At 46.0% G+C, this 26069-nt stretch overlaps 1 protein-coding gene across 6 annotated transcripts in view; it reads right to left on the reverse strand.

Annotated features, from left to right (window-relative positions):
• Nucleotides 1-2589: 2589 nt before the first annotated feature.
• Nucleotides 2590-26069, reverse strand: part of LOC144142799 (uncharacterized) — a 40444-nt gene continuing 16964 nt past the window's right edge. For 2 of the 6 annotated variants that reach the window (XM_077674552.1, XM_077674550.1), the window contains 10 exons: nucleotides 22939-23070; nucleotides 20618-20749; nucleotides 20432-20533; nucleotides 13961-14035; nucleotides 13616-13690; nucleotides 13135-13206; nucleotides 10353-10424; nucleotides 9438-9512; nucleotides 6488-6553; nucleotides 2590-2838 (listed from right to left, as the gene is read on the reverse strand). In XM_077674552.1, coding sequence (XP_077530678.1) covers nucleotides 2728-2838; nucleotides 6488-6553; nucleotides 9438-9512; nucleotides 10353-10424; nucleotides 13135-13206; nucleotides 13616-13690; nucleotides 13961-14035; nucleotides 20432-20533; nucleotides 20618-20749; nucleotides 22939-23070 — 912 coding nt within the window. In that variant the 3' untranslated portion in view covers nucleotides 2590-2727. The remainder of the gene's footprint in view (nucleotides 2839-6487; nucleotides 6554-9437; nucleotides 9513-10352; nucleotides 10425-13134; nucleotides 13207-13615; nucleotides 13691-13960; nucleotides 14036-20431; nucleotides 20534-20617; nucleotides 20750-22938; nucleotides 23071-26069) is intronic. The other 4 variants (XM_077674548.1, XM_077674549.1, XM_077674551.1 and 1 more) reach the window with 4 other exon arrangements.

Raw genomic sequence — 26069 nt, forward strand, 5'->3', positions numbered from 1 at the left:
GGTTATGCTGTTGAGCGTGTATGCAATACGGTGAAGTCAAGTGTGTGTGAGGCACTCCGAAGCGGGTGCGATGACAATGTCTTACTACATTGCCAAAAATGTTATGTTGCTTCACAAAGTGTATGAGATGCAATGTAGCGATGTCGAAAGGCTGCACAATTTTGGTACCATTGCAACTTTTGGCATTTTTAGAAGTTTTCAAGATACAAAAGTATGCCGATGGTTTCTAAAACAACAGTATTGATATGTTGGCTGTAGATGAGGAAAAATATATTTAGAATGCGTACAACAGATTAAGCACCGCGACAGTAGTCGCGGGTACAGCTGATGCCGCCTTTCCAAAAGTATGCTTCTTCCCATTCTTTTCCTGGGATCATGCGGATTTTCATCATTCTGGACATTGTTGGTAGGACCCATTTCAATACCATGTGACGTATTAAAATGACGCTAATAAAGAAAAAACAGGTCGAGCCGCCCAAGCTGTTAGAAGAGAAGTAGGCGGAGAAAAGCGAACGAAAAAGCCCGGGAGTTAACTTTGTGTAAGGGGTGTTTTTCTACACTGCACTGGGGGAGTGTGTTTCAGGAAATGAAGAAATGGAAGGAGGAAAAAAGGGGGGTGGGGAAGATGGTAGCGACAATAAGGTCTTCAATGGAGGGGGGGGGGGGGGCGTCTTGAGAGGCACCGCCAGGCAAGTAGTAGTAGTAGTAGTAGAAACTTTATTTTGAGCTCGATACGACGGAGCTCGATACGACGGAGATGAAGGACTGCGTTTGGGATGGCAAGATGTTTACTTCGACGTCAAGCGTTACGGCGGAAAGCAGACAATTTCTTTAGAATTACAGGGAGTGGTACAGGGGTCCCCTGGCAGCTCCACTCGCTGACATGAGGGTAACCGTTAGCTATCGGTCGCAGCCGCTGCGATGCCGAGGATGCAAATGGTCAAGCGAGCTGACAGCCACTTCACTCGATAATTGAGACAAACGCTACTCGTTCTTGGTGGCTGTCTTCGGATAGAAACGCACGCTGAATATCCGCGAGGAGGGAGTCGTCGTTTTGAGAGTCCTCATCAGGAATCCGGTGATTGACCGAAATAACAATATACATATCAAATGCTCTAAACATTTGCACGCCTGCTTCTCTTGCTTCCTTGCCATCTCACTCGAAACATTTAGGTCGCGCATCGTGCACTCTCCGAGTTTGTCAGGGAAAGTAGTGCTGCCACTTGCTTGTGCCTTGGCATTCAAATTTACAAATGCATCCGACAAATTATCCTCGTAATATAACACGGCGCAAACACAATCCCAACCTTCCTTCTCTTACCACCCCTGAGCTCTCGGAGAACCTGGGGCCCAGCAGCCATCAGGACGTCCAGCAACTCGTGGCCTCAAGAGTGAGGGCCTACTGGAGTAGAAAACCACTCCCACTTGGGCGGCTCAAAGAAACGTTTTCTATTACTACTACAACAAATGCGGCGCATGTCATGACCGTTGCTGTACACAGCACATTGGCTGAATAAGTTCCACATTTCCGCATACCATGGAATAAAAGTTTTCACCAATTAAGATCGAACATCATGGCTGATTTATAAAAAGTGGACACTAAGAAACACCGCAACGACAACGATGTCGGTTTACGGTTGAACCAAGGCTTTGAGAAGCAAGACTTGCTGTGAAATAAGGCTCAAAGCCCGGTTGGACTGGGGAGGTTGAGTTGGGAGTGAGGTGCAGTAATGCGTGTGGTTAGCAGAGCCCGATAAGATTTGGTAGAGACTCATCAGAATGCTGATAAAGTGCACCTACTTTATTGTTGTAGGCTGAATTTCTCGCGCCTGAATGATTACGTTTTGCCTCCACTAAATGCAAATTCGCAATCATTTATTCAGACGTTGAGCATGAACGTGTTCCAGCCACCAATACAATGTGCTGTCTACAGCAACTGCTTCACATTTTGCGCTTTTACCCACCTGGACTGTGAAGCGTACTAGTCAAGCTCTCCGCAATATTTTGAACACAATTGAATATTCAACATGCACTCGGAAGCCTCCTTTTACCCATTAAGGACAGTCTTATACTTTTACGTCCTTCAAAACTAAATAAAACAGGTATTAGCTTACGGGTTGGCTACAAACAGAAAAAGTCAAGGTGATGCTTTAGTATGCTGCAAGATAAGTTATGGCATTAGTAAGGGTCTGGAGACATGGTATGGCTATGATTTTGTTTGGACGGCCGTTTCAAGCTATTGTGGACTAAAGTCGAATTTTAAACAGTGATACCTCGCATACATTGTTCCATAAAAGAGTGGTGTGGTGTGAAATGAGTGCGATGTGAAGAAAAAAGCACAGTGAATTGACCAAGCGAGTTACAGTAGCGCTTGCGAAAAATGCAAAGCGTAGGAATACATTGTAGAAATTCAGAAGTGATCAAGCTTCTGCTTTAAGGGCCCATATTCTTAAGTAGTGATAATGAATATATCGCTTGTACAGAACAGATGTTTTTAACTTTCTAGATATACCAGTTCCACGCATCATTTTCAATCGCTCAATGCTATGCAACTATTTCAATACACAGAAGACTGTGATGCTGGTAAACAGGTTTAATAGTTTACGCAAAATGAATTAAAGCATACATATTATTCCCCAGGAGCACAGCGGGAAAACAGAAATATGATTTTTTTTTTCACACGTGTCATTTCACTGAAAATGATATATCAGTGTTTCAAGCAAATATCTACAGGTCAGTTGAACTCTGGAGCCTTCTTTTCTGCTGCTGCTCCCCGTACAGTCGTTTTATGAGCGCTTCAAGCGGTCTCTCCAGATTCTGTAGCCTGTGTTCGAGCTCCTGAAAAAAAAAACTTGTGAAAGTAATGCCAGCAGCCAACACGAATTCGCACATTACCACTTTTGTTGCCCTACGCGCTGAACTGGCACCATGGCTTAGAGATATCGCAAGACGCTTGGTGCCGTAAAACCCGAGGCCAAAGTTTATAATTTAAACCAGCTACCCTTGACAAGCGTTCTACTGTAGGATTCATATGGTCATACCTTAATCGTGAAAACTCCCTTCATTATTGTCATTTTCACCGTTCAGCAAAAGTGACATCCAAAGGCACTCGTTAGGAAATCAAATGGGACCATTGACTTGGGAAGCAATGTAAAAAATAGTGTTCAAACTATTAAGAGCTGTTCAATGCTCTTAGAATAGGTTGGTAGACAAAACATGACAGTGGGCTGATACGTGTGAAATACCCTGGCTACACTAGGGTCCGAATGTCATTTGAACCAAATGTCATTTGAACCAAATCTCATTTGGCTCAGATGGGTGGCTTCGAATGCCATAATCCGCCGTGCTAGAGTACAACTTAGATGGCATTTGAAAGCTCTAAAATTGCTCGCCGTGCTGTAGTGGCGCTGTTTTGGCCCCATTACGTTTTCGTACAGTAATACAACAATAAAAGTTAGGAGCAGTCTATGGTAGTAAAATTATATCAAATTAAAAGAGACCAGTTTTGACTCTATTGTGGTGGCTGTTAGCGTAGTTTTTTTTGCAACTGACCAACTGGTTATGAGAGTATAAAAATTAAATATGTTGATTTCATATTTTAAGTAAGTGAACAGTGAACAAAGTTCCACAAACAAAAACATTTTGTTTGTGTCACGTACGGAAGTATCATATTTTTTATTGCCGATCGAAGACGCTGTGTGCGAGAGTGCTAGAAATGGCATTTGAAATCTCAAACATCTGTCTCGGTGCTCATTTGCCTCGAATGTCATTTGAACCGAATGACATTTCAAAACCTACTGTAGCAGCACAACTTGGCATTTGAGTCAAATGACATTTGGTTCAAATGACATTCGCACGCTGGTGTAGCAGGGGTATAAAATCACGGCTACATTCATACTAAAAGTACAACAAATTTGCAGCTCTAGTATCTTGCAAATTTGGCACACATTGGAAAGGGGAGCATAGCAGGGTCATCACTAAAAAAGCGCATAAGTGACACATTTAAACTAAACATACTTCACGCCTCCAACATACTTCACGCTTCACGCTCAAACATACTTCACGCCTCCAGTTAGATTTTATTATTTTCTATACTCAACCGTTTTTGCTAATTAATTCGGACAGGCTACGACTTGTAACCTCTGCAAAAAGCATAAATTGAAGTACTCAATAGCTTCTGTTGGACTTCTTGTGAAGGAGCATATAGCAAACCCACAAAATATATTTGGTATAGGTTCCACGTATGTGCGCACAGACATTCATACATACTTCACGCCTCCAACATAGGGACGTTTCGCCGGTTAGATTTTATTATTTTCTATACTCAACCGTTTTTGCTAATTAATTCGGACAGGATACGACTTGTAACCTGTGCAAAAAGCATAAATTGAAGTACTCAATAACTTCTGTTGGACTTCTTGTGAAGGAGCATATAACAAACCCACAAAACATATTTGGCACAGGTTCCACGTATGTGCGCACAGACATTCATGCGTGCCTACATGTAGATATGCGGATGCTATATGAACCGCTGAATCCTTAGCACTGAAATTTTGAACGGCCTCATTTTATGGACGATTTCTTTAAATATAGCGGAGGAAGCACCAGTTCCCTGTTGAAAATCATTACATGATGAATAACCAAAGTTTGCCTATGAGTGAAAAGAGGTGTAAAATATTTTTTCGATACAGTTACACGCAAAAAACAAAAAAAGCATGCGCCTATGCGCATGGGCCTACGGTGACAGTTTCTTGACAACTACAAGAAATCAGGTCAATATGATTGCTCGTATTTTTACAGAAAAAGATCACGAAATGGGATCCTTGTGGAAATGGTACTGCAGGGGCTTCACCCCAATACAAGCGGCTTTACAGACCTTCAATTCCATCCTATCTTCTGTTCCAGTGGTGATTGCGCTTCATATAACCCACCTTTTTGTGATGACGAAATTTGTTTACGAAGGCACCATTTTGTGTTTTACTGGATACTTATACGATGATATTGCAAAACCTGTAAACTGGCGATTAGCGGCGTTAATAGAAAACGTATGCGGTATGCGCCCTCTTATCTGTCACTCATCCCACTCCCGACTAGGTTGCACTTAAGGCGGTTTTTTTCTTGGTGCTAATGGGAGTATGGCATGTCAAGTTTCAACACTGGTGGAATGCTACGGGACGCAGGCTACGCTTGTGAGGCTTTTCCTTCATATATCAGATATGCGCAGTGAAGCCGTTGCGGCTGGTGTGACAGTATACTTTTTGAAAGCTGCTTAGCCGGAAATATAAATTTAGATTTCATCCGTGTGCTCGAGAAATATTGAGAAGCAGAAAACAGTCTAATAACTATATGAGTTCAAATGTGGTGTGGAAAAACAGCAATCTGGGAGCGCAGTTAGGATAGCCGTGTTGCAAAAATGATTAATAAAACACTCACCTAATGATATAACACCGTGTTACAGATACACACATACATACATACTCACACACACACATAAGGTCATACATGCACGCACACACACATTCGAGTCTCGTTATTGAAACATGATTGCACGTCCAGTTCACTGAAACTCAAGCTGTGGGCCTGTCAGCACTGTGCGACTGAATGTGGGAAAGCGACTGAAACTTTAATGCGAATGGACAGGTTATTTTTAACATACCACCCCCAACCGTTCTGTCCGTAGTGAACGGACTCGCACATAAGCAGTACGAGCGGATACTACGCGCACCAGCATGATCCTCCGCCTCCCACCGCTAGTAACCACGACAGCCAATCACGTGGCATTACTTTCAAGAGGTAAAGGGCAAGAGGGTGTAGCGGGGCCTGCAGTATAAACGCTCATATGCATTACCAAGTTACGTGCCTTTAGCAAGCCGGATTTGGGGTTTCTTAGGTAAGTTACCACCACATCCAGATCGCCCATCAACGTTTGAATAAGGTGAAACCATGTGACTATTTTTCAACGAATTTATGACAAAAATTCAATATCTTAACATGTCTGTCACGTAATAGTAATTTTCTAACAAAATCTTGCCCCTTTTGCTCTAACTTTGAGTATTGTTTATTTGTGAGCCCATACTTTGTTAGGAATGTACTAATTAAATTTCACGTCTCTAGAACTTGTGGCTATAGTAAAGCAATGGGGTAGTCTCCACACTTTATTTCGAAAGGGTGTTACTTTGTTCAAGACGTGTGCATTGGTTCACACATCTTTTCACCTGAGTTTTATTTAAACGAGATATATTCACTTGAAACCGATTATGTTTACTTTCAGTAAGGTGCGTAATTGGGCTAGTTGGTTTTGCATGTTGATCAAGTGCGCTGGAAATTACCGGGGACACACTTTTTAAATACGTGTCTAATTTGTAAGGATGTTTACTTTGCGTTTCGAAAATACCTTTTTCGAACAGCGTTAATTTATTTTCTTGGTAACGACTGTCGCTTGAGAGCACTGCACACTTGCCGAGATGAATTTGTTTATGTTACTCGCCTTTATTTTGTTTTTTAGTGCGGTAACCTCCTTTTTCTTCTTGACTTCTTCTTCCTTGTCTTGCTGCTGAAAAAGAAGTCATCCCTGTAACTGAGCCCGTTGGCCAACCGTTAGTACATTATGGACGTCGCTAATAGCGTGGAGTTTTTTGAGGGGGGTGGAGGTGCTTTAGTTGCGTCTGTCAAGCAATGATCGTTCCACTGTGATCATTGAGCTTACCATTTGCTTGCGTTGAATGTATATTTTGTGTCTCAACAAGTCCCAAAACTAAGCTGCTCATCTCGAATTGAAGCTGGTCGTCTGTTGTAGTGTTGATGTGGTTCTGACATCAGGTATTTAGTTATTTATAGACATCGTTACGTTATATAGCACAGACCAACATAACAGAGAACATAGAATGACAGCCCGAGATGATGATGCGAGATTAATACAAGTACGTGGTGTAATAAAAAGTTACTTTTAAAATGAAATTGAATTCTTGTGACTTCTTATCCTTTGGTCATGCCAAGTTCGTTTGAATCGCCGAAAAGGCTTGGAAACACTACAGCACCTCCAACCGCCACCATTAAACTGCCAACAATTACGTCTGAAAAAATAAACATTTTGGTGTTTTATGCGGCCAATGCACACACCTGGGCCTTGAGGTGCATCGTGGAGGAGGGCTCCGGATTAGTTTTTATTACGAAGGAATTTCGACATTCGCTGCATTCCCGACACATGAGCGTTCTTGTTTTTCGCTTCTAATGGAAAAACGGCGGCCATGTTATGACTGGAACCATTGTACTTAGGCTCAGCAGCACAACGCCAAACCAATGAGCTTCAACAACGCCGTACCACTGTGTCTTCTAAATCAAGCCAATTGTAATCGGCGCGGGCAGATAAAATACACGAAATCTCACGGTAACACGCAGCTAAAAAAACAACGACAACAGGAGGAACAAATACAACGGGACTAGCGCTTCGTCCCGTTGTATTTGTTCCTCCTGTTGACGTCGTTTCTTTGCACATCGTTTCACCATGAACCCTTACCAACTGCCCAGCCTCCTTTGTTACGCGAAGTCTCAGTGGACCTGGAGCTAAGTATTTTGTGTTGTCGGAGCTCTTTCAACAAAATAGTAGGAGGGAAAAAAAAATCACCATCTTCCCGTAGGGGAACCCTGAGTAGTATGCGAAGCAGCCATGGGGTCGACTCAAGTTCCCATTAGTTTTCAGTTCGATCGCGCCGTTGCGGGAGGAGAATGAGGGGAGCGGAGTGCGCGGGCGCGTCATTTATACCGCGGAGCTACAGTGGCGCCCCCAGCGGAGTATGCAGCGGCTACCGTCGCGTATCTAACCCTAAGCTGCTTCGCATTATCGTGCGCGGAGCAGCAGGTGTTGCCATTCGTTGCGCAATCCCGGAGAGGAGAGGAGCTTCGGAGAGGAGAGGAGAAATGCTGGAGAGGAGAGGAGCGTCGGAGAGGATAGGAGGAATGCCTCGCATACTACTCAGGGTTCCCCTACGGGAAGACGACGACGGTGGTTGAACGCGAAGCCATCTCGTGATGGATTCTTTGGTTGGCCAATCCCTAGGGGCATCCTGCCACAATCATCATCAGCGGTGCCTTGCCAGGCATGCGCAGTGGGTGTGTGGTACTCGGGGTTCTCCTAGGGGAAGATGACGAGGGTGGTTGAACGCGAAGCTATCTCGTGATGGATCCTTTGGTTGGTCAATCCCTAGGGGCATCCTGCCAGAATCATCATCAGCGGTGCCTGGCCAGGCATGCGCAGTGGGTGTGCGGACGGCGGACAACAACGACAAGGAAGGGAGGGACACAGCCCCGAGCATGAGATGCTTCGCATCTAAAAAGAATCCACAAGGCGACTACATATTGCCGGTTTGCATTTGAATGAAGGTGCTAAGGCAAGACCTAAAAAAGTTTACTCAAGTCGCCGATATCCCGCCACTGATGCATTTTAAAGCATGGCTGATCTATTCGCTTAGCGCGATGTTTTATATGCACGGAACCGTTTTTATACACGATGTGATTGGAGCCTAGCTAAACCCCAAATTAAATCCGATCTTCATACTCTGTAACGCACAACGTATTCGGCAATTGTGACTGAAGGAGAATGAGTGTTTATGTTTTGAAACATTAGTTAATTGAATAGATATCGTTTTTTCTCTAGCTGCTATTTTGCTGTGCATCTTCGTAGTTTAATAGCGGAAGATTGAAATAAAATGAAAATGCGAAAGTTCTGCGCAAACTTCCAGAGTGGGCCAGATGTTGCAAGTGTTGATAGTTACTGAAACAACTATGAGATCAACGGAGGAACAAATTTAAAAGCCTCACACTTTTACCAAACGCTCGATCAAAAAGTTCAAACGATGATGCTGTAATTAGGATTTCTTTTGTTAATTATGCATAAATATCTTGAACGTATTTTTTTAGAGCGTGTTTTTCAATTGACAAAAATTTCTGCAGCCGAACATTTATGCTTTAACATGCACATTGCTAATCCATAAAATGTTTTTATAATTTTTATGAAGGTAAAAATATAATTGGGCGGTTCAGCATGGGTATTTCTGACAATTGTGAGCTTTTTACTTTCAATAAATTATCCCTTTTTATGGCATCGATCAGGGTACGTGGCATGTACTGTACATAGTTGATGAGCTGGGCCCAGAGTAATGGCTTTAGAGCTACAGATTAGTTATAATACTGGGACAAAAGGCATTGCATAGCCAGGTCGTGAGGTGTTTACATAAAGGCTTCTGCTATGTTTGAAACAGAGCCCATACTGCGTTTCGTTCGATAAAAACACTCGAAATGCATAGGCTGAAGAAAAGAACGGTGTACGTGCATTGCTCTAAAGATGCAGGTCTTACGCATAACCATGGCGCACACTCCTAGTTGAAATGAAACAGCTGTACTCATGCGGGCACTTACTGAACATTCGCAATATCACTCACCTCTGCATTGGGCTCTGCTGCTTGTGGGGGTGAATTCTTCTTTTTTGTTCCAGTGCTATCTGGACCCAGTCTTCCCTAGAAATTGACGCAAGATTTTTGGTGTGCATGTCGAGCCATATTAAATTGACGGCTAGGTTTAGTGATTGAAGTGCACAGGTGGCGAAAGTAGATTTCATATTCAGTTTGAACGACGCAAAAGCACACGTTAAAGCAGAGACATCAATGACTCCCTTGAGCGAACTCGTGCTTTCCACGAAGATGCCACGTATTTTGGCATTTTGCCTGGCTCAGAAGAGTTCCAGAGCAGCTCCGTATTTTACTTGCCCGTAAAGATCATGTTGCGATAGAAATTTTAGACGGCCAAGAAACTGCTGACGCGCGGTAGAAGAAAGAGCTGAATTAAACATTAAGCCATGGTTTTGAAGGGTGAACCTGCCCCTTGGTAGGAGGGGCACCATATGTAGGGCCGACGGGTAATTGATACCTCGCAGGTATATTTAACCAGGGGTGAAAGTTCTAAAAGAGGGCATTTTTTGTCGTCTTGTCTTCATCACAAAAGCAACGCCAGACATCAGACCCGAAACGTCGTGTTCATCAGCAAAGCGTCTTAGCCTCTGAATCACAGTGGCGACTAAACTGCAAGTAAGAAAATGGGGAGGAAATAGCCAAGGAACGCAAATTAGGTAGTTCATGGTTGCGATGCGAAGAGTACAGATTTTTTTTTTGTCATAAACCGCAGTTTATCCCACAATAATTTAATACAATTCAAAGCGCAGCATATAATGAAGAATAATTTCGGCGAGCCAGCAAAGCAACACACGATGAGATATCCGTAAGAAGCGAGGCTACGGTAACAGAACTGAAGAAAACCCGATCAAAACATGCTGCGCGTGGATACGCATCCAGAAAACTCACCTCTAGTTCTGGAGTAGGCAATGTAGGGGATTCATTTTCCCTTTTGATTTTTCTCGTGCCTTGATCCTCTATCTGGAAAATGTGCGGTTATTCATGTTTATCGTTATCTGCCTGCAGCCCGTTTTTGGAAAGAGTCAGGATAAGGAAAGAAAAATAAGGAGTCACATAGCAACTCTGAAGCGGTTTTTATTACATCGAGCTAACGGGTGTAATATTTTTTGAAACAAATGTTTCAAATGGAAACTTCGACTGTACTCGCCAAGGCTCCATATATGACAAGTCGTAATGTAGGCCTAATAAACTAGGGATATTTATCGGACGGCGAAACTGCCATTGCTGTATCCTACAGCGATCAAACCGTGAGGAAGAGAATTTATATCCAGCATCTTTTAATGCACAGTGCTTAAGCATCCGCTACTGTGGTTTCGAGTGGTAACCGTGGCTACTGTGGCTTCGAGTGGCTACTGTGGTAACCGAGCGAACGAAGGCAACACCAGACAGAAGAGAAACGGAGGAGGAAAGCGTGGCGAAAGTGTGAGGGGAGGGTGGTATGCCGAGGCGGCGCCACAGCACGCGTGCTCCTCCTTGCTCCTTTCTCGTTCAGTAAAGCAACTCTCGCTCCTCTCCGTCGCGTGGCTCCTCCGAACTGCGTGACATTTGCGCGGGACGTGCAAACGGGTTTTACAACATGCTTGGCCGCGGCGATCGCTACGAGATAACAGCAGAGTTGCGCGCGCCGCCATGCGTTCGGTGATCACACGATCACTCCCTGAGGCGCAGCAGCTGTGCGCCGTGACTGAGAAGGCTGCAGTTCGCGCTGCGCACAAATTTCGCATTAGGGAATCGTCAGCCATTTTTTACCACCGGTAGATGGCTTAGCCTTTACACGAAAAATGACAGTCCTCGCCATCCTTTTAGCTCGATAACAATTACGCAGAGTTTGGTATACGGTAAACGACTTTTATAGGTGTAAGAGAGATGGGGTGTCATTCATCTCATCAAATGAGGGTGGTAAAACTCCAGGCAGCATGAGTTTTTTCAATGGAAAACAGCGGCGCAGAATTCCACTTCCCAACAACATGTGATCGAATACGAGACAGTTGTGTGGGTTTCCCGCTGCTGATCAGAGACAGTAAAGTTTCCATTAGTTCGTAGGGGGCCCTAATAGCGAAATAAAAAGCGCTTCGTAACTTAGACCAGGCTCTCAAGGGGGCTATAGAATAAACCTCTCGGCCCTATACTCCAAAATTACTGCTCCCGATATGCATACTAACAGACGATTCAGCGAAGAATTGAATTGATTGAATGTAGGGTTTAACGCGCCGACGCAACGCAGGCGATGAGGCGCGCCGTAGTGGAGTGCTCAGGATTAGTTTTGTCCACCTGGGGATCTTTATCGTGCGCTGAAATCTCGTACACACGGGCGTTTTTGCTTTTCACCTCCATCAGAAAAGCGACCGCCGCGGCCGGAAATCGAACCCGCGACCTCGTGCTCAGCTGCGCAACGCCGACTAGGCAGACACGTAGACAGGGGACCAAGCTATACCATCGGCCTGGTCTTTCATGTGTAGTGGTGACAACATGCACAAAATGTGAAGGGTCAGGTGGTTAAGGGGCGGAAAATTAATCCAAGCGTATTCAGCATCTCGTCCGTATCAACGTGCACTGAAGACAGTGTGTGGCTTGTTTAGCTTTAAGCAAACCTAGTATGTGCGTTTGTGCTAATTGTGTCTTACCACTCCCCAGCATGGGGGATTTCCATTGTCTTGCTTGGTAACAGCGCAAATAAAACAGGACACAAAAGGAAGAAGGAACGGACACAGCGCTCCGTTCCTTTTTCCTTCTTCCTTTTGTGTCCTGTTTTATTTGCGCTGTTACCAAGCAAGACAATGTACCAACTCGCTCAGTCGTCTGTTTTGGGATTTCCATGTGCGGGTGCATGGCCATGTGTCTGTGGTACGAACCGCATGCATTCTTGACACTGCAGAACAGCTGCTTCGGTGAAGTGCAACTTCTGTGACACCTTTTTTTTGCACAACAGTATCCACCAGAGGAAGTGGAAACAGTTTTGTTCCCCTTCCCCAACAGCAAAGACTCCTGACTGAATGGCTGATTTCGGGCATGCGGAAGAGTGGGTCTTGGTTTCGATTGCAAGAATTTGCATCATGGTGAATAAATATTGTTGAGATCATTTCTGAATGTGTCTATACACCGCAAACGCACACACACAGGCCCAACACTTTGAGGATGTATTGTGTACGAATGAATTTTATTCGTGATGCATTAATAAAAACCAGCTTTCAGTGAGTCCCCTATGTGTGCACTATTACTAACATAGACACCGCTGTTTTGGTCAACAAAACAAGCACTAAACTCACAGGAGAGTTTTTGTTTACAAATTTGACATATTTCCCGGAAATGCATTAGACACATGTCAGGAGAAAGTTCCGCTGAATTGTGCCACCCTTAGATGCTTTCGCGTTGCAAGTTTTGTATAGGAAGTTGTGCATAAATTTAAGGCAGGTTTTACTGAAAAAAAAACATTATCTCATAAGATCCACGAGTTGATGGTGCACATAATTAGTCGGCCGAGATGTTTCACAATATAAATTTTGGTATAAAATGCTAATTTCATCTTATATCTATATATTTATTTTATACTATATTTATATTCTTGTGTTATTATATTCATTTTATAAACTCTGCGCTCTTTTGTTTCCGGGAAGAAGCAACAAAAACCAAAGTCAGAATATAATTTATCAACAAGATGCAAATCACTTACCTTTGGTGTCACAGTCACTGTATGAATCGCCGCTGACGGTTCATTACGATGGTTGTTTCTTTCGTTCCTTTCCTGCACATTTATGCAAACAACCAACGTGAACAACCAAATATTTAATAGCCGTTTAGACTACAGTACGCAACGCCACTAATCTTTGTAACTGACCAGAAAACGTTAAACTTCAACTTTGGAGGGTTTAGGCGGCGGAGCTACATCTGAGCTAGAAGTTGTGCCGTAGTGGAGGGCTCATGATAAAATTTTGGCCACCTGCAGGGGGATCTTTAACTTGCTCCGAAATCTCGACACACCAGAGTTTTGTACTTATCGTCTCCATCTGAGAATCAGCCACCGCGGCCGGAATCGAACCCGCGTCCTTGGGATCAGTGCACAACGTCTTAACGAATGCGCCATCGCGGCTGGTACAAAACTGATATTGGGAACATGCGGGTGAACAATAATTCATTACGTGTACGATGCTCACCGTTTGCTTTCTCTGACGTTTCGCAATGTACTTTTCCGTGTCTTCTGTCGACATTGAGGTGTCCTCCTCTGATTGCTGTAAAATAAAAAAAACATTGTTGAAAACAATGCCAGGAAACTGAACAAAAAGGTGCCAATATTGTGGCCAACTGCTTTTCAGCAGCGATGCATACAGCGTGCAAAGAATGAACTTTTGGCCAGAACTTGAGATTTAATTCAACCAATACGGCTATTCAGCGATTTCTTACAGGCAGTTTCAAAGAGTGATTTCAAGCGCCACGCGTCAGCTTTCTTCCGAACGCAAACGCTCATACAGGTGCAAATAGATAAGCTGTATTGAACTCACCTTTTGCTCTCTTATAACCTTCTCAATGTACTTTTTTGCATCACTCATCGATATCACATCACCACAGAAGCCCTCCTGCGACATGTAAATAAACGACCATTTTTAGACCACATTTTTCCTTTCATTCCTCTCACAGAAAGAACGCTGGTTCAACCTCACAGTGGTCATCCATTGCCCTGCAGCCTATTGTGTCGAAGTGTAATGCGACAATGGGATCGGGGATTACGTCGAGTACAACTCTGCAAAAAGTACCGCATGCGTTCTTGAAGTATGCAAAAAGCATTTTTTGCGCAGGCTTCAGATAAGGTTTCGTTGATCAGCTTTGGCGGCTCGGGCTTCGCACAGAGGAAGTAAGGTTTCCATCTTCCTTTCTTACACGGAGTTGGCCAAGAAGAATAAAATTCTGAACAGGGCCAGCTTGGCATCTCATAATTAGTGTCGCAGACAGGAGACTTCGCAACCAGCCGATAGAGATCGAAGCAAAATTCAAGCGTAGTGAATGTTTGCACAACAGTATAGCTTTTTGTTGATTGATTGATTGATTGATTGATTGATTGATTGATTGATTGATTGATTGATTGATTGATTGTAGGGTTTAACGCGCTGCCGCCACTCAGGCGATAAGGCACGCCGTAGTGGAGGGCTCCGTATTAATTTTGACAACCTGGGGATCTTTAACGTGCGCCGAGGTCTCGTACACACGGACGTTCTTGCTTTGCGCCTCCATCAGAAAAGCGGCAGCCGCGGCCCACTGCGGCCGGGAATCAAACTCGCGTCCTCGTGCTCAGCAGCACAACGCCTTAGCCACTGAACCACTGCGACGGGTAGTATAGCTTTTTGTGAACTGGTATTCGTGTGGTTTTTAAACCTTCAAGATTTTGCCGGCATTCGCTAGCTTTTGATAGGTGCTGTAAAAATTTATTAAGAACCTCCAAAACAAAGCATACTGCACAAGGCCTTATGCTTTATGTAGCTGTAAGATTAGGGGAGATGATTAACCATTGATCGGCAGGTGGCATTCGCCCTGAATCCTAAAAACGTCTTAGAAAAACCCCAGTGCAGACAAGCCAGCAGTTTGTCGTTCCCACCAGTATGCCCCAAGGAGGGTATACAACCTCCCTGGTTTACCCTCGTCAGAAATGTTAGAACGGGAATGGCTAGTATTCAATTGACGCCGTAGACCTTCAGGTTCCTCTCGTTCTGCAACCAAGATAAGTACCGCAAATCTGCTTCTCAACATCATTGAGGAATGAACACGAATAATTCACACGGCGTTATAGAGACTGCTGCTATGTTGATTTGTTTTCTATCTCTTCCAAGACAGCGGATCCTGATGTACCTAATCACTTGCCTTTTGTTTAGGTGCGGAATACCTTAGGACCGCACAATGTCCGTCCGCGTCCGGCCGCATAGCATTTACAATCGGAAAAAATCACACAGGCACCGGCAGGATTCGAGCCTGTGCCTGGTATACCCGACAAAGTTAGTGACAGTCGTCTTACCCATTGGGCTACGAACGTGAGTTAGTACTCGAGAGTCAAACGGCTTACTCCCTCGCCTGTACCGGTGCGGAGTACCTTAGGACCTCCCAATGTTCGTCCGCGTCCATCCGTGCGCACACCACCATCAAGCGAAAATCACGCGAAATTCGACTTGAGCCGGGAGTTGTAGTTTCATTTAGGGAATAATCAAGGTGCAACTCACCGCTCAAATTGAATGATGGTCGGGGCACAAATCGGATGTAAATCCGCACACTCGCCATCATCCACGGAGTGGAGATGCTGCCATTTTGTTTTAGGAAGCCAGCTACTGAGAACGGTCAAAAAGTACCATGTGGTATCAAAATAACGCAACTTGGAGGAACATGATACAGTTGGTTTAACTGCTCCTTGCCGACAAAGTTCTCAGTTCTCTTATATTTTATTTGTGAGCTCCTATATGATCGCTGTTGCTAGCGGTCATTATTTTCTACAAAGGATAAACGGTGACTTATTCAGATCCCTTATACCTGCATAAGTCCGCGTCTATTTTCGGAGATCGTTTTTTTTTTGCATTTTTGCGCGAAGCGTGTGCAATTGCGTACTTTAGAAGACTTTCTCTTATGCCGTAGCCCTATTCCTCGCCAAAAAAAGATATATTGTCTCTAAAAGCAGGGCACTTCCGGTGCAATTCAGAACTTTAATTTAATGCGGTAATAGGTTGCTCTCCGCGCTAAAACCAACCCCAAAATATTAAAACGCCCTTGTTTTCGACAATGAGGCGGAGACCTGATCTAAGGGAGCATTTTTCTAATAAAAAGTCTCCGAGGCCAAAAACGTAGACTTGCTGAGGCTTGAACACAATACGTACGCTTCACATGTCACGACACTACCTGATGATAGACCACAGAGACCGAACAGCCTGCTAGTTTTAGCAACTGATCAAGAGATGGCGGCAGGGCTAAAAAAATCTGGCGCCTTCGCAACCGAGATGCGAGGACTGAGGAAACTGCCGAGCTGGTGGTCTTCACTAGCTTTAACTTGTGTTTTCTTACGTCTGCCCATCTTACCAAAAGATCGAACACTGAAGCCGCCGAGCGCACGTCGTCTCCATCAAACACGAAAACACCTGTACGGCAGAGCTTAGGTCATCACTGGGTGGAGGCTAGAGCCATTAGACCAGGTTTCAGAGTATCGGCACTCTTTTCTGTCATTGTTGTAAGCCGCCGACAGCGGCCATTGGTCGAACCGCGTTATGTGATATTTGTTTACCCCGGAAGACCCATGGGCGCTGACATTTTGGTGCCTCTGTGTTGCCGCGTGCGAGCTCTTCGATAAGCCGTGATTTTCGGAGCGCAGTGTGGCTGTATGACACGTTGAGAGGAAGTATTTAAGCCCCCAGACAGAGTAGCGATGCCACGCTACTCTGTACTGGCCTGTCAACCGGCGGGAAGGTGGAAAACGCCGGCATCGCTTCCCGCTGGGAGAGAACGACGGTGGGCTAGCGTAACCTATAGCCACTTAAAAAGCGTCGCTTAATTAGTGGCTCTAGCGTAACCTAGAGCCACTAAATAAGCTACGCCAGCGTAACCCAGCCTGACCCCATCGAACCGGCGCGCTGCCTCGAAATCTTCGAAAAGCAAGCACAGCTGTCATGGTTGCCAAGCGGCGCCCCGACCTATTCCGCCCGTCAATGTCAGCCGCAAAAAGGCGCTTAAAGCTGGCCACCATGGCGTCAGGCACAAAAATGGCTCCCGCCGTGAGTCAGTGTCGTTACTTTTAAGCGTATGCTTATTTAGTGGCTGTAGCAAAGGCAATCCCCGACGAACGCTTTCCCACGCGAACATTTGCGCCGTGGCGTGCACTCCCCACACTTGTTCGTCGACTCCTTGCCTCCTCGCCACTTTCGCTCACGCTTCCTGCACTAGAATTTTTCTCCTCTCCCCTTCGCTGCACCGCATTTCGATTGACCCCAGGTACGACTGGAACTCAAGCTTAAACCGCCCCGCTATTAAAAGGTAACCACTTAACGGCGCTACCTGTAACAGGAAGTGCCCGCCTTGCCCTGACTTGGGAACGGAATGACGCTGCTGCACCAATGCGAATTTGATTGCAGCGTCAGTATGCCGACACATTGTTTCACACATCCACTAAAGGCAATGGGCCAGTGCCGAAGACGGCTGCCACCAGTCAGGTCCGATTCACAAACTTTTATTGGCTTTGACATCTCGAAGAAGCACGCTGCGGCGTTCAATAGGAACTTCTTTACCTACCTTCCCCTTTTCACTTTTTTGTCTTCTTTTATAACACCATTTTCTATCTTACACTTCACTTCCTATAGTGCCTTTACACCATCTTTATTATCTTTACAGTAGCATGTAGGCGGCAAAATGCTGGCAGAAATGTCTCCGTTCCTCTAATAAGGAGCTTTCTCTCCCTCTTTCCCTCTCTTTTGCTTTTGCATTCAGGGCAGATAATAGGTGCTAAGTTGACCAGGGGTTTCTTTTTTTCTTAGGTTCTATGATCTGTGAGGGGATCAATAATATTTGAAGTAAACGAAGACGAATGCCAGAATACATGGAGCGGACTTTCATGACGAACTTCGCGTGACGGAAAATCTGCCGCGGCAGGACGCCGTATTCTTCCGGCTGAACTGCATGGAGCGAAGATACGGCGTCCGCTGCCGCGTCGCCGCTGGGTTGCCCTCAATGTGGCGATCTGAACATTCATGCCCAGAATCAACGGCGGCGCAGTCGGGAAAGAAACCCAGGGAAGGAGCTTCCTACTGTGTCGTGCGTCGTTTGATAATTATGCGTGAGGGGGGGGGGACTTTCTTCTGCTGAAATACTCGTTTTCAGTTTTCAAAAGCGCTAAAGGCAGTGCCTTCGAGCAAAATACAGCATGCCAAAAGAGATTCTCAATACGCTTGCTGCGTCAATTTTTCATTGTATTTGAGAGGCCGTCGCACTGATACCGCCTGTTCCTCACTCGCCGATATGGCAGACACGCCCCGTGATGCTGTATTACAAGTTATATAGACAGATAGATTTTATTTATTCTAATAAAAGCTACTGTACATGAGTCTCTCGGAAACACAAGCTACGGCAGTAAGGTCGCGACCATGAGTTTCGCTGGCAGCTTGAACTATCAGAATCACGTGGACTTCACTCGTTGCAGCCCCATTAGCTGAAACGAGCCCCGATTTACAATGTGTATTTTTAGCTCAAGGAAGCGGGAGCCAAGCATACGTCTTGCAATCTCTTTTGCTTTCGAAGGCTTACAAAGCGGCAGTCTGCCAGCGGTCTGTACATGACATGGAGGGGAAATCGTAAGACCTGATTGGTTCCTTCGGTTTGCTGCTTCGCCGCCGCCGAACTTTTCTGACCTAGCTAGATCGGCGTCAGACGATGTTTTTCCATCGCAGTGCGGCGAGAGCCCGCCACCGGGCATTGTCCGTCGACTTTTCGTCACATACTCGCTCAATGTATTCCGTCTTCAAGACCGTACAGGCCTAGCAGTCACTCTCTAACGGCAGCCCAGCTGAACTCTCTGACACCATTGAGGCTGGCATTGATGCTTTACGATCTTTCGGGTCTAGTGTAGGTCTCACACTATCTCCGCAGACGTCTGACTACCTCGTGGTCACTGACGAACATTTCCGGGCTAAATCTAACGACCAACGTTCTCAAGTAGAACTCATAATTGGTGCCACTCCTCTTCCACGTAAAGCCTGGCTGTGCGTCCGTGGTTTTGACCTGCAGGATGATGGGAAGGCCTCACGGTGGCTCAATCGATGTAAGGCTCAAATTATCCAACTGACTGGCATCACAGTCCGGCTGACCAGACGTCACCAAGGTCTACGAGAACAGGATATTAAGCGACTTGTGAACACTAATAGATACTCGCATTCTTTACACCCTGCCATGAGTAAAATTAACGGCATCGCAGAGACCCTAGCTTGATGGGCTCCTCCGGCTTGCCAAACATCTGGCTCTAGGGGTACCTAGATATAGCCCCCTCGCTAAGTTTGATGCAGCTCAGCCGTTCGCATCACTGTCGGATCAAATTGATCTTTATTTGTCAGCACAACAACATCTTCACCTTACCTGGCATGACCGTCTTCTCCTATCCTCATTTCATTGAGGTACCTTCCTTACCCGACATTACAGCGACATACCCTCCTTTATCCCCTCCCTCGTATAACACTCCCTACCATGCAATCAATGTATCCAAAACCTCACATACAGGACGTCGTCCAGCTCGAATATGCACTCCTCGCTACCGCTGTGGTGATCTAGCAACAGTGACGCACACAGATGCCTCCTTCTCCTCTAAAGACGCACGCGGGGTCACAGTAGTTGTTCCTCCTACCCACCCGCCCTTGCAGAAAAGATACACGGGCGTTCCTCCAGCCATGTCTCTCGAGGCTCAAGCAATCACCTACGCAACCTTATCCTTAGCCACTCCTAAAACCACGTGATCCTCAGCGACAGTCAGGATGCTCTCCGCTTGTTCCAGGAGTAGTTGCTCCGCATCAATATGATGCGCACACTCCACTCTCATCTGGCCAAACACACTGGTACTAGCTACGTGCTGGACTAAGTTCCGGGTCACGAAGGCGTCCCGGACAACAAGCTTGCCCATCTGCTCTCCGGTGCTCCGTCCCAACTCGGAGATGCCCTGGCCAATCCATTTCCACCCGCTCACGCCTGCGCGACAACCCCGTCTACTTCGGTGCCAGACTATGCAACAATTAGTCAGGGATAGGCAGACTCTTCCTTCTCCCTCTCACCTGTTACCCTGGGCAGATGCTTGTCTTATCCGGCAAGCGCAAACGGGCAGCCTTAAAACCACACACACACACATCGATTAGAAGGCCATCGTAGCCCTGCACGGTGCTCTAGGTGTTCCGGCTTTCCCAATGCGCTGCATGTTCTTTGGGACTGTTCTGATTCGCCACCATCACTCTCGACTTATCTTAAACCCCTCTCACCTCCTCCCTCTTTTCCCCAAGGCTGGCTCGCGCCGCCGGAGGGAAAGGACCGAGCGGCCTGGTGTCAAGCTTTGGTAGCTCACGTTCGTCAGCTCCTCCCATCTGCACAGATCATTTTTTTTTTCAGAACCCCGGACGTTGGTGGGACTTTTTGTGCCAATAAAGTTAACAACAACCGTCACTCACCTCAGCTCCTTTGCAAATCATCTGGACTTTCCGGTAGTGGGTCTCCATGTGTTCGTCGTAATGCTTCGCTGTTATAACTTCCTTACACTTATGACATTTTACCTTTCTATCGGGGCAGTTATCCTCATGTTCCTGTGTAAAGCGCAAAGTAGAAAACTTAGCCGTTCTCGGCGACTGCGTCAGAAACTACGGCCACATGCTCAGGCCTAACAACAACGACACAATGCGCGCCAGCGCAAGCACACGCGCATGCACGCGCATGCACTTGCGCACGCATACGCACACATAAACGAAAAGCGGTTTGTACTTCTGTTTGGAATGTGGTCTGGAGCCACAAACCTGCTTCTCGCGCGCAAACCCGCATGCACGCACCATATATGTATTTATTTAGCCCAGACAAAAGGTTCCTTGCTATTAGGTAAACTGCAGGATTGAATAGTCACACTGAAAATTACAACATTTATTGCGATATTTCGGCCGGGGACCATGACCGAAATGTCACACTATACTACAAAAATATTTAAAGTTTGGCTAGGTGGGTACTATTTTCAAGAAAAACTACAGAAAACAACTAGACAGGACGAGAACAACAACAAAAAAACAAAACAAGAACACACACGGCGCTTGTTGGGTTTTGTGTTGCCGTAATTTCTAGTTTGTGCACCGTGGTTTTACGATGAATAAAACTTTTTTCACTGTGACTATGCAATCGTGTATATATACATTCGATGTCGAAAGAAGTCAGAGATGGGCAATGAGCCAGTAGAACGTTTAGGTTAAAAATATAAACAACTTTGCAGTTAACTCATTTATTGTAAATTATTCCAACAGTTTCGAGAGTGGAACTGTATTCACCACGGATGTTTTTACACTTGATAAATAACTCCTACATGCACGTTGCAGGCGAGCGCTTTCTTTTCTCCTCACTCTCGTGAAAGAGAACCGGTGAGGAAAATAAACTAGAGGGCCAATTCGTAGCAAGATTGGTAACTATGCAACAGTTGCAACAAAAAGTGCTGAGAGGGAGGTGGTAAAAATCCCAAGAGAACAAAAGCCAGGGAGGCGAAAAAGGAGGGGAATAATAAGGAGAAAACGGGGGAAGGATGGGGAATTGGAAGCGGGAAGAACGTTTGGAATAGGTTAAATGCGTTGTTGATGAAGACGACGACGACAAAGTACAGCGAGTGAGGACATCGGTGCCATTTTCTTCTGTGTAATATTGTGTTCGTGCATTTTCGTCCTTCTCTGAGCGCAGTGTGGATGCGTGTGGATGCACCTGTTTTATTTTCCCACAATAAATCATAGCTTTCTTTCAGGAGATTTGCTAATTTCATTGATTTGTACTTGCCGATCTACATTTTTGGACGCTGCAGCCGGTGGTGTCTGTAGCTCAGTGTTCATAAATTGTCCTGCCAAGCTGATTATGGAATAAACATGTTGTCTTTACAATGCACCGTAGTGCATTGTAGTGACTCGGTTTAGACCGCCTGTAAGTGTAACGTCCACGAAAATCTTGTACCCACAAGCATTTGTGCTTGAACTTCGTAAGAAAATGAGTAGAAGCAGTCACTTCGTGCTCAGAAAAGTTAAGTTATGAAATTCTGTGTACCAGCCAAGCCAAACAGCGTAATAGCGCTTTGCGTACTCATGGTCAGCGTATCCGGACTTGTGTCCATCTAGAGCGGCTCTTAAGAGTGGCCAACCCCCAGGAGTAGACGACTGCTTAACAATGAAATTAATGCTATGAATCCACAATAATCGCCTAGGGGGCTGATGTGTGGTCGATTGGTGTTGCCTGGAACTTGAAATCAACAAATTTCTATTTGCAGTTTGCTGGACTGGTATATAGAGTGGGTATTGGTTCCGTGACTTCTGCTCGAAAAAGGTTGATTTACCCACAAACAGTTAATAGCACCGCGTCTACAATAATTTTTTCGCCGTCACCTTCATCTCCGCAGCAAAAAAACTCAACAATCGACAGCAAAGACGGAAATTTACTGCTCCTCAACCAAAAGCAGAGAACACTATAGGGCTGCACCCTCACCCCACCTGCTGATTGATGGCATCGCAGACGTGCGAATGAAGCCGCAATGAACAAAATAAATTGAGGTTGGCGGAAACGTTGGTCAGCAAAAAAGGGTGTGTGAACATTTGGTCTCCCTAAAGAAAACGACACATGTGCATGACATCGCTATGGGAGATAGATTTTCCGCTAAAGAGATACTTGAGATCGGATAGGCTACATTATTCCAGGCCTTACACTTTCAACATTCTTATGCCACAATGTTTTTACGCGAGAAGATTCAATGCATGAACCTTACCTTTATTTCAGAGACTGCACACGCGCTAATGCAGTGTCGACACGCCAGAATGCCTTCAGAGGCTTCTCCTTCGATTCTGGACTCCTCGCGACTTGCTTCCAGTGATGCATCCGACGATTCGTCATCGGTCAGCTGCAAAAGTGCGAACGCTATGAAAGCACTGGATGATTATTGAGTTTAACTTCTTGCTTTCAAGTTAAAATTACAGCTGGCTGAAATGTTAGCATAAAAATCACTAGTTTATAAAGCATGGTAATAAACCAAATAGAAAAGCTAATCCGGGAGCAGAACTTTGCAAATAAGCGGTGAAAGCATAGTAAAATGAATTTTTCGGGCTTGCAGATCGCCGCGTAATAACTTATAATTCACCCAAATTGATGCATGCATAAATTATTCAGTGCCGTGGAAATAGGACACTTCAGATGCGCAAACAGCATAATGAAAGCACGAAAGGTGCATGGGTGTGTTTTTACCCTTTGAAGCTAACCACTTCACCGCGAGCTCTGATGTTCGGGAAAGTAAGTTGTCCTTTATTGACGGTTTCAGCCGTGCTAGACCCAACCTGGGCGTTTAGAGAAAAAATTCCCCCGCATTTCCCCGAGGGGGAGAATGTGAAAGTGCGAATGCACGGTTGTCGGCCCGCTTGCGGCGCTTGCGCTCGGCCCCCGCAGCCCACCGCCTCGCCGCCTTCTCTTCCATCTCTTCCATCGGGTTTGTAGTATCACGTGTACACCACGCAGTTATCAAGCCGCTATAACGCCGCTGAGTCGCCAACGCACGCCGCTGACGACGTAGTTTGAATGCGTTAAAGATATAAGGCGCGTCACTAACGCTGATATCACGTCGCGTCCGTGGCTTGGTCGGTAGAGCGTCGCGCTGCGGCCGCAAAGTCCGCGGATCGAAACCTGGCGCCGGATGCTGTTTCTTTATAGAGGAGCACTGCGGACGCCGACGCCGCCGACGCCGGCGGTGGATGGTTTGGGGTCGCTTATAAAGTGCATTCGCACTTAAAATATTTTTTAGCATGTTGAAAAGGAAGAAGAAAAGAAAGAACAATGGTCAGCCGTAATACCACGAGTAAAAGCTCTAGGGGTACACTACCTCGGCGGCGGCAGTAAAACTTCTGCTGGTAAGTTACCGCGCATGGTAACTGCTCCCGCATGCGCAGTCTACTCCCGCAGTCATGCTACATAGCAACGTAAGCACGCTAGCGGTGTGTTAAAACTTCTTTCACGAGGGCTACGGATAAGTTAGGGACGAGGAGTGCGCCGGCAGTGCTCCCGCGCCTGGAAAAGCTTCAAGGCCACATACAAATGTAGGGAGGGCGTACATTTCAGACGAAATTAGGACAGAATTCTGCAACACTAGCGCTAAAGGTCTGTTCTATCCGTCCTTCGTTAGTTGCCCTGTTCGCACTAATAACCAGCCACCGACTAGCCCAACACAGTACCCTTTTGAATTACACTTCAAGGATGCAGTTAAACACGTGCACAGCCAGCCGCAGATCACGGAAGATGCAACAGGTGTAGAATAAACAAGCAACGGAAAGGCCAGCTCTGAAACTCACGGACAGCTACGCCGACATTCGACTTTTAGAGTGAATGAATCCCAATTTTGGAAATATCAACAGGCTGGTCTGCACATGGCGCTTGATTTCTTCCTGAATATGGTGGTCACCGACTACTACTGAGACTATGCTGGTAATAGAAGTGCTGTGGACAGGTCACTTAATTTTGCTACTTCTAACGCGGCACATAGAGGATCAGCGGCACTAAAAATAAGCAACAAAGCAGTTATATCGAATGCGACGAGAATGGTGTTTCTCAAGTTGTAAACACCACACAGTATCCCTAGCCATTAGGACTGAGACTTGAGCTTGAGATTTTTTAAAACTTTTGGGTTAATGAACGGCTCTTTCCTTACTGGTTCTACTTGCTGGCAAGCTAGATAATGCTCCAAAAACCGGTAACTGCACAAGTGAAAATTGTGCATTCAAGTTTTTTTTACACGAAAGTGTTTTATGCCAGCGTACACCAAGATCTCAGGGACGTCATATCCCTCACCAAAGTGACGTCGCCAGAAAAAGTGCCATTGACGTGGTGGTGCCTGGATTCGAGCCCACGAGCTCTCTCGCCACAACAGGAAGTACGTGGAGCTCTTCCCACTGCGCTACGAACCGAGACACATGAAGAACCGTACGACCGCGCCTTATGTCCTTCCCTATGACTCACTCAGATGGTGCGCGCCGTCTAGAAGAGGTGAAGCGAAGTAGCGCATTATGACGCTAATGAGCGCCGACAGTTGGCGCCTCGATGCCAGCGCCTTCGTGTACGGGGACGCGCGTGAATTGAGGCACGGCTCCGCTGTCGTGTTGTTCTCATGACCGTTATGTGTTTCAAGCTGCTGTTTCTGTGCATGTCATTTTTGGTTTTTGTTGTCCCGGAATAAACCGGTTATTTTTTTTTGTTTCTTGCGGGTCAGCGTCACTTCGTCTGGCGGGTCAGGCTCGCAAACGCTTCGCACATGAACGAGGTTCTTTTAACATTCAACTGCTCCTGTGAAGGCCCCTTTCACTTTTGTGTTTTACGGATTCCTATGAAAGAGGGATCAACCACAATTTTTTCGAGCCCCTGTATGCATCTCCCGAATGCATTCCCAGTGAATGGGAGGGGTGTTATCTGTGCCACGGGATCCCCGCGAACAGAAGTTCGGGTAGCGAAGGAGGGTGCTGTGCGGCCGCAGCCGAGGCAGGGGCGAGGGTGAAGGGAGTTTAGCGCCGGCGCTCGACGATTAATTAGGCCCCGACCACACGTAGCTCAGTTCCCATTATTTGACGCGTCGGCATCGCCCGGCGTTTGCGCCCCAGTGGGCGCAAATGTTCTGAGCCGTGAATATTGATTGATTGATTGCGGGGTTTAACGCGCCGACGCAACGCAGGCGATGGGGCGCGCCGTAGTGGAGGGCTCCGGATTAATTTTGACCACCTAGGGATCTTTAACGTGCGCCGAAATCTCGTACACACGGGCGTTTTCGCTTTTCGCCTCCATAAGAAAAGCGGCCGCCGCGGCCGGGAATCGAACCCGCGACCTCGGGCTCAGCAGCGCAACGCCTTAGCCACTGAGCCACCGCGG

Source organism: Haemaphysalis longicornis, unplaced genomic scaffold (genome assembly GCF_048455015.1).
Source record: "Haemaphysalis longicornis isolate Haplotype H1 unplaced genomic scaffold, Haemaphysalis longicornis Haplotype H1 scaffold_6, whole genome shotgun sequence".
NCBI lineage: Eukaryota > Metazoa > Arthropoda > Arachnida > Ixodida > Ixodidae > Haemaphysalis > Haemaphysalis longicornis.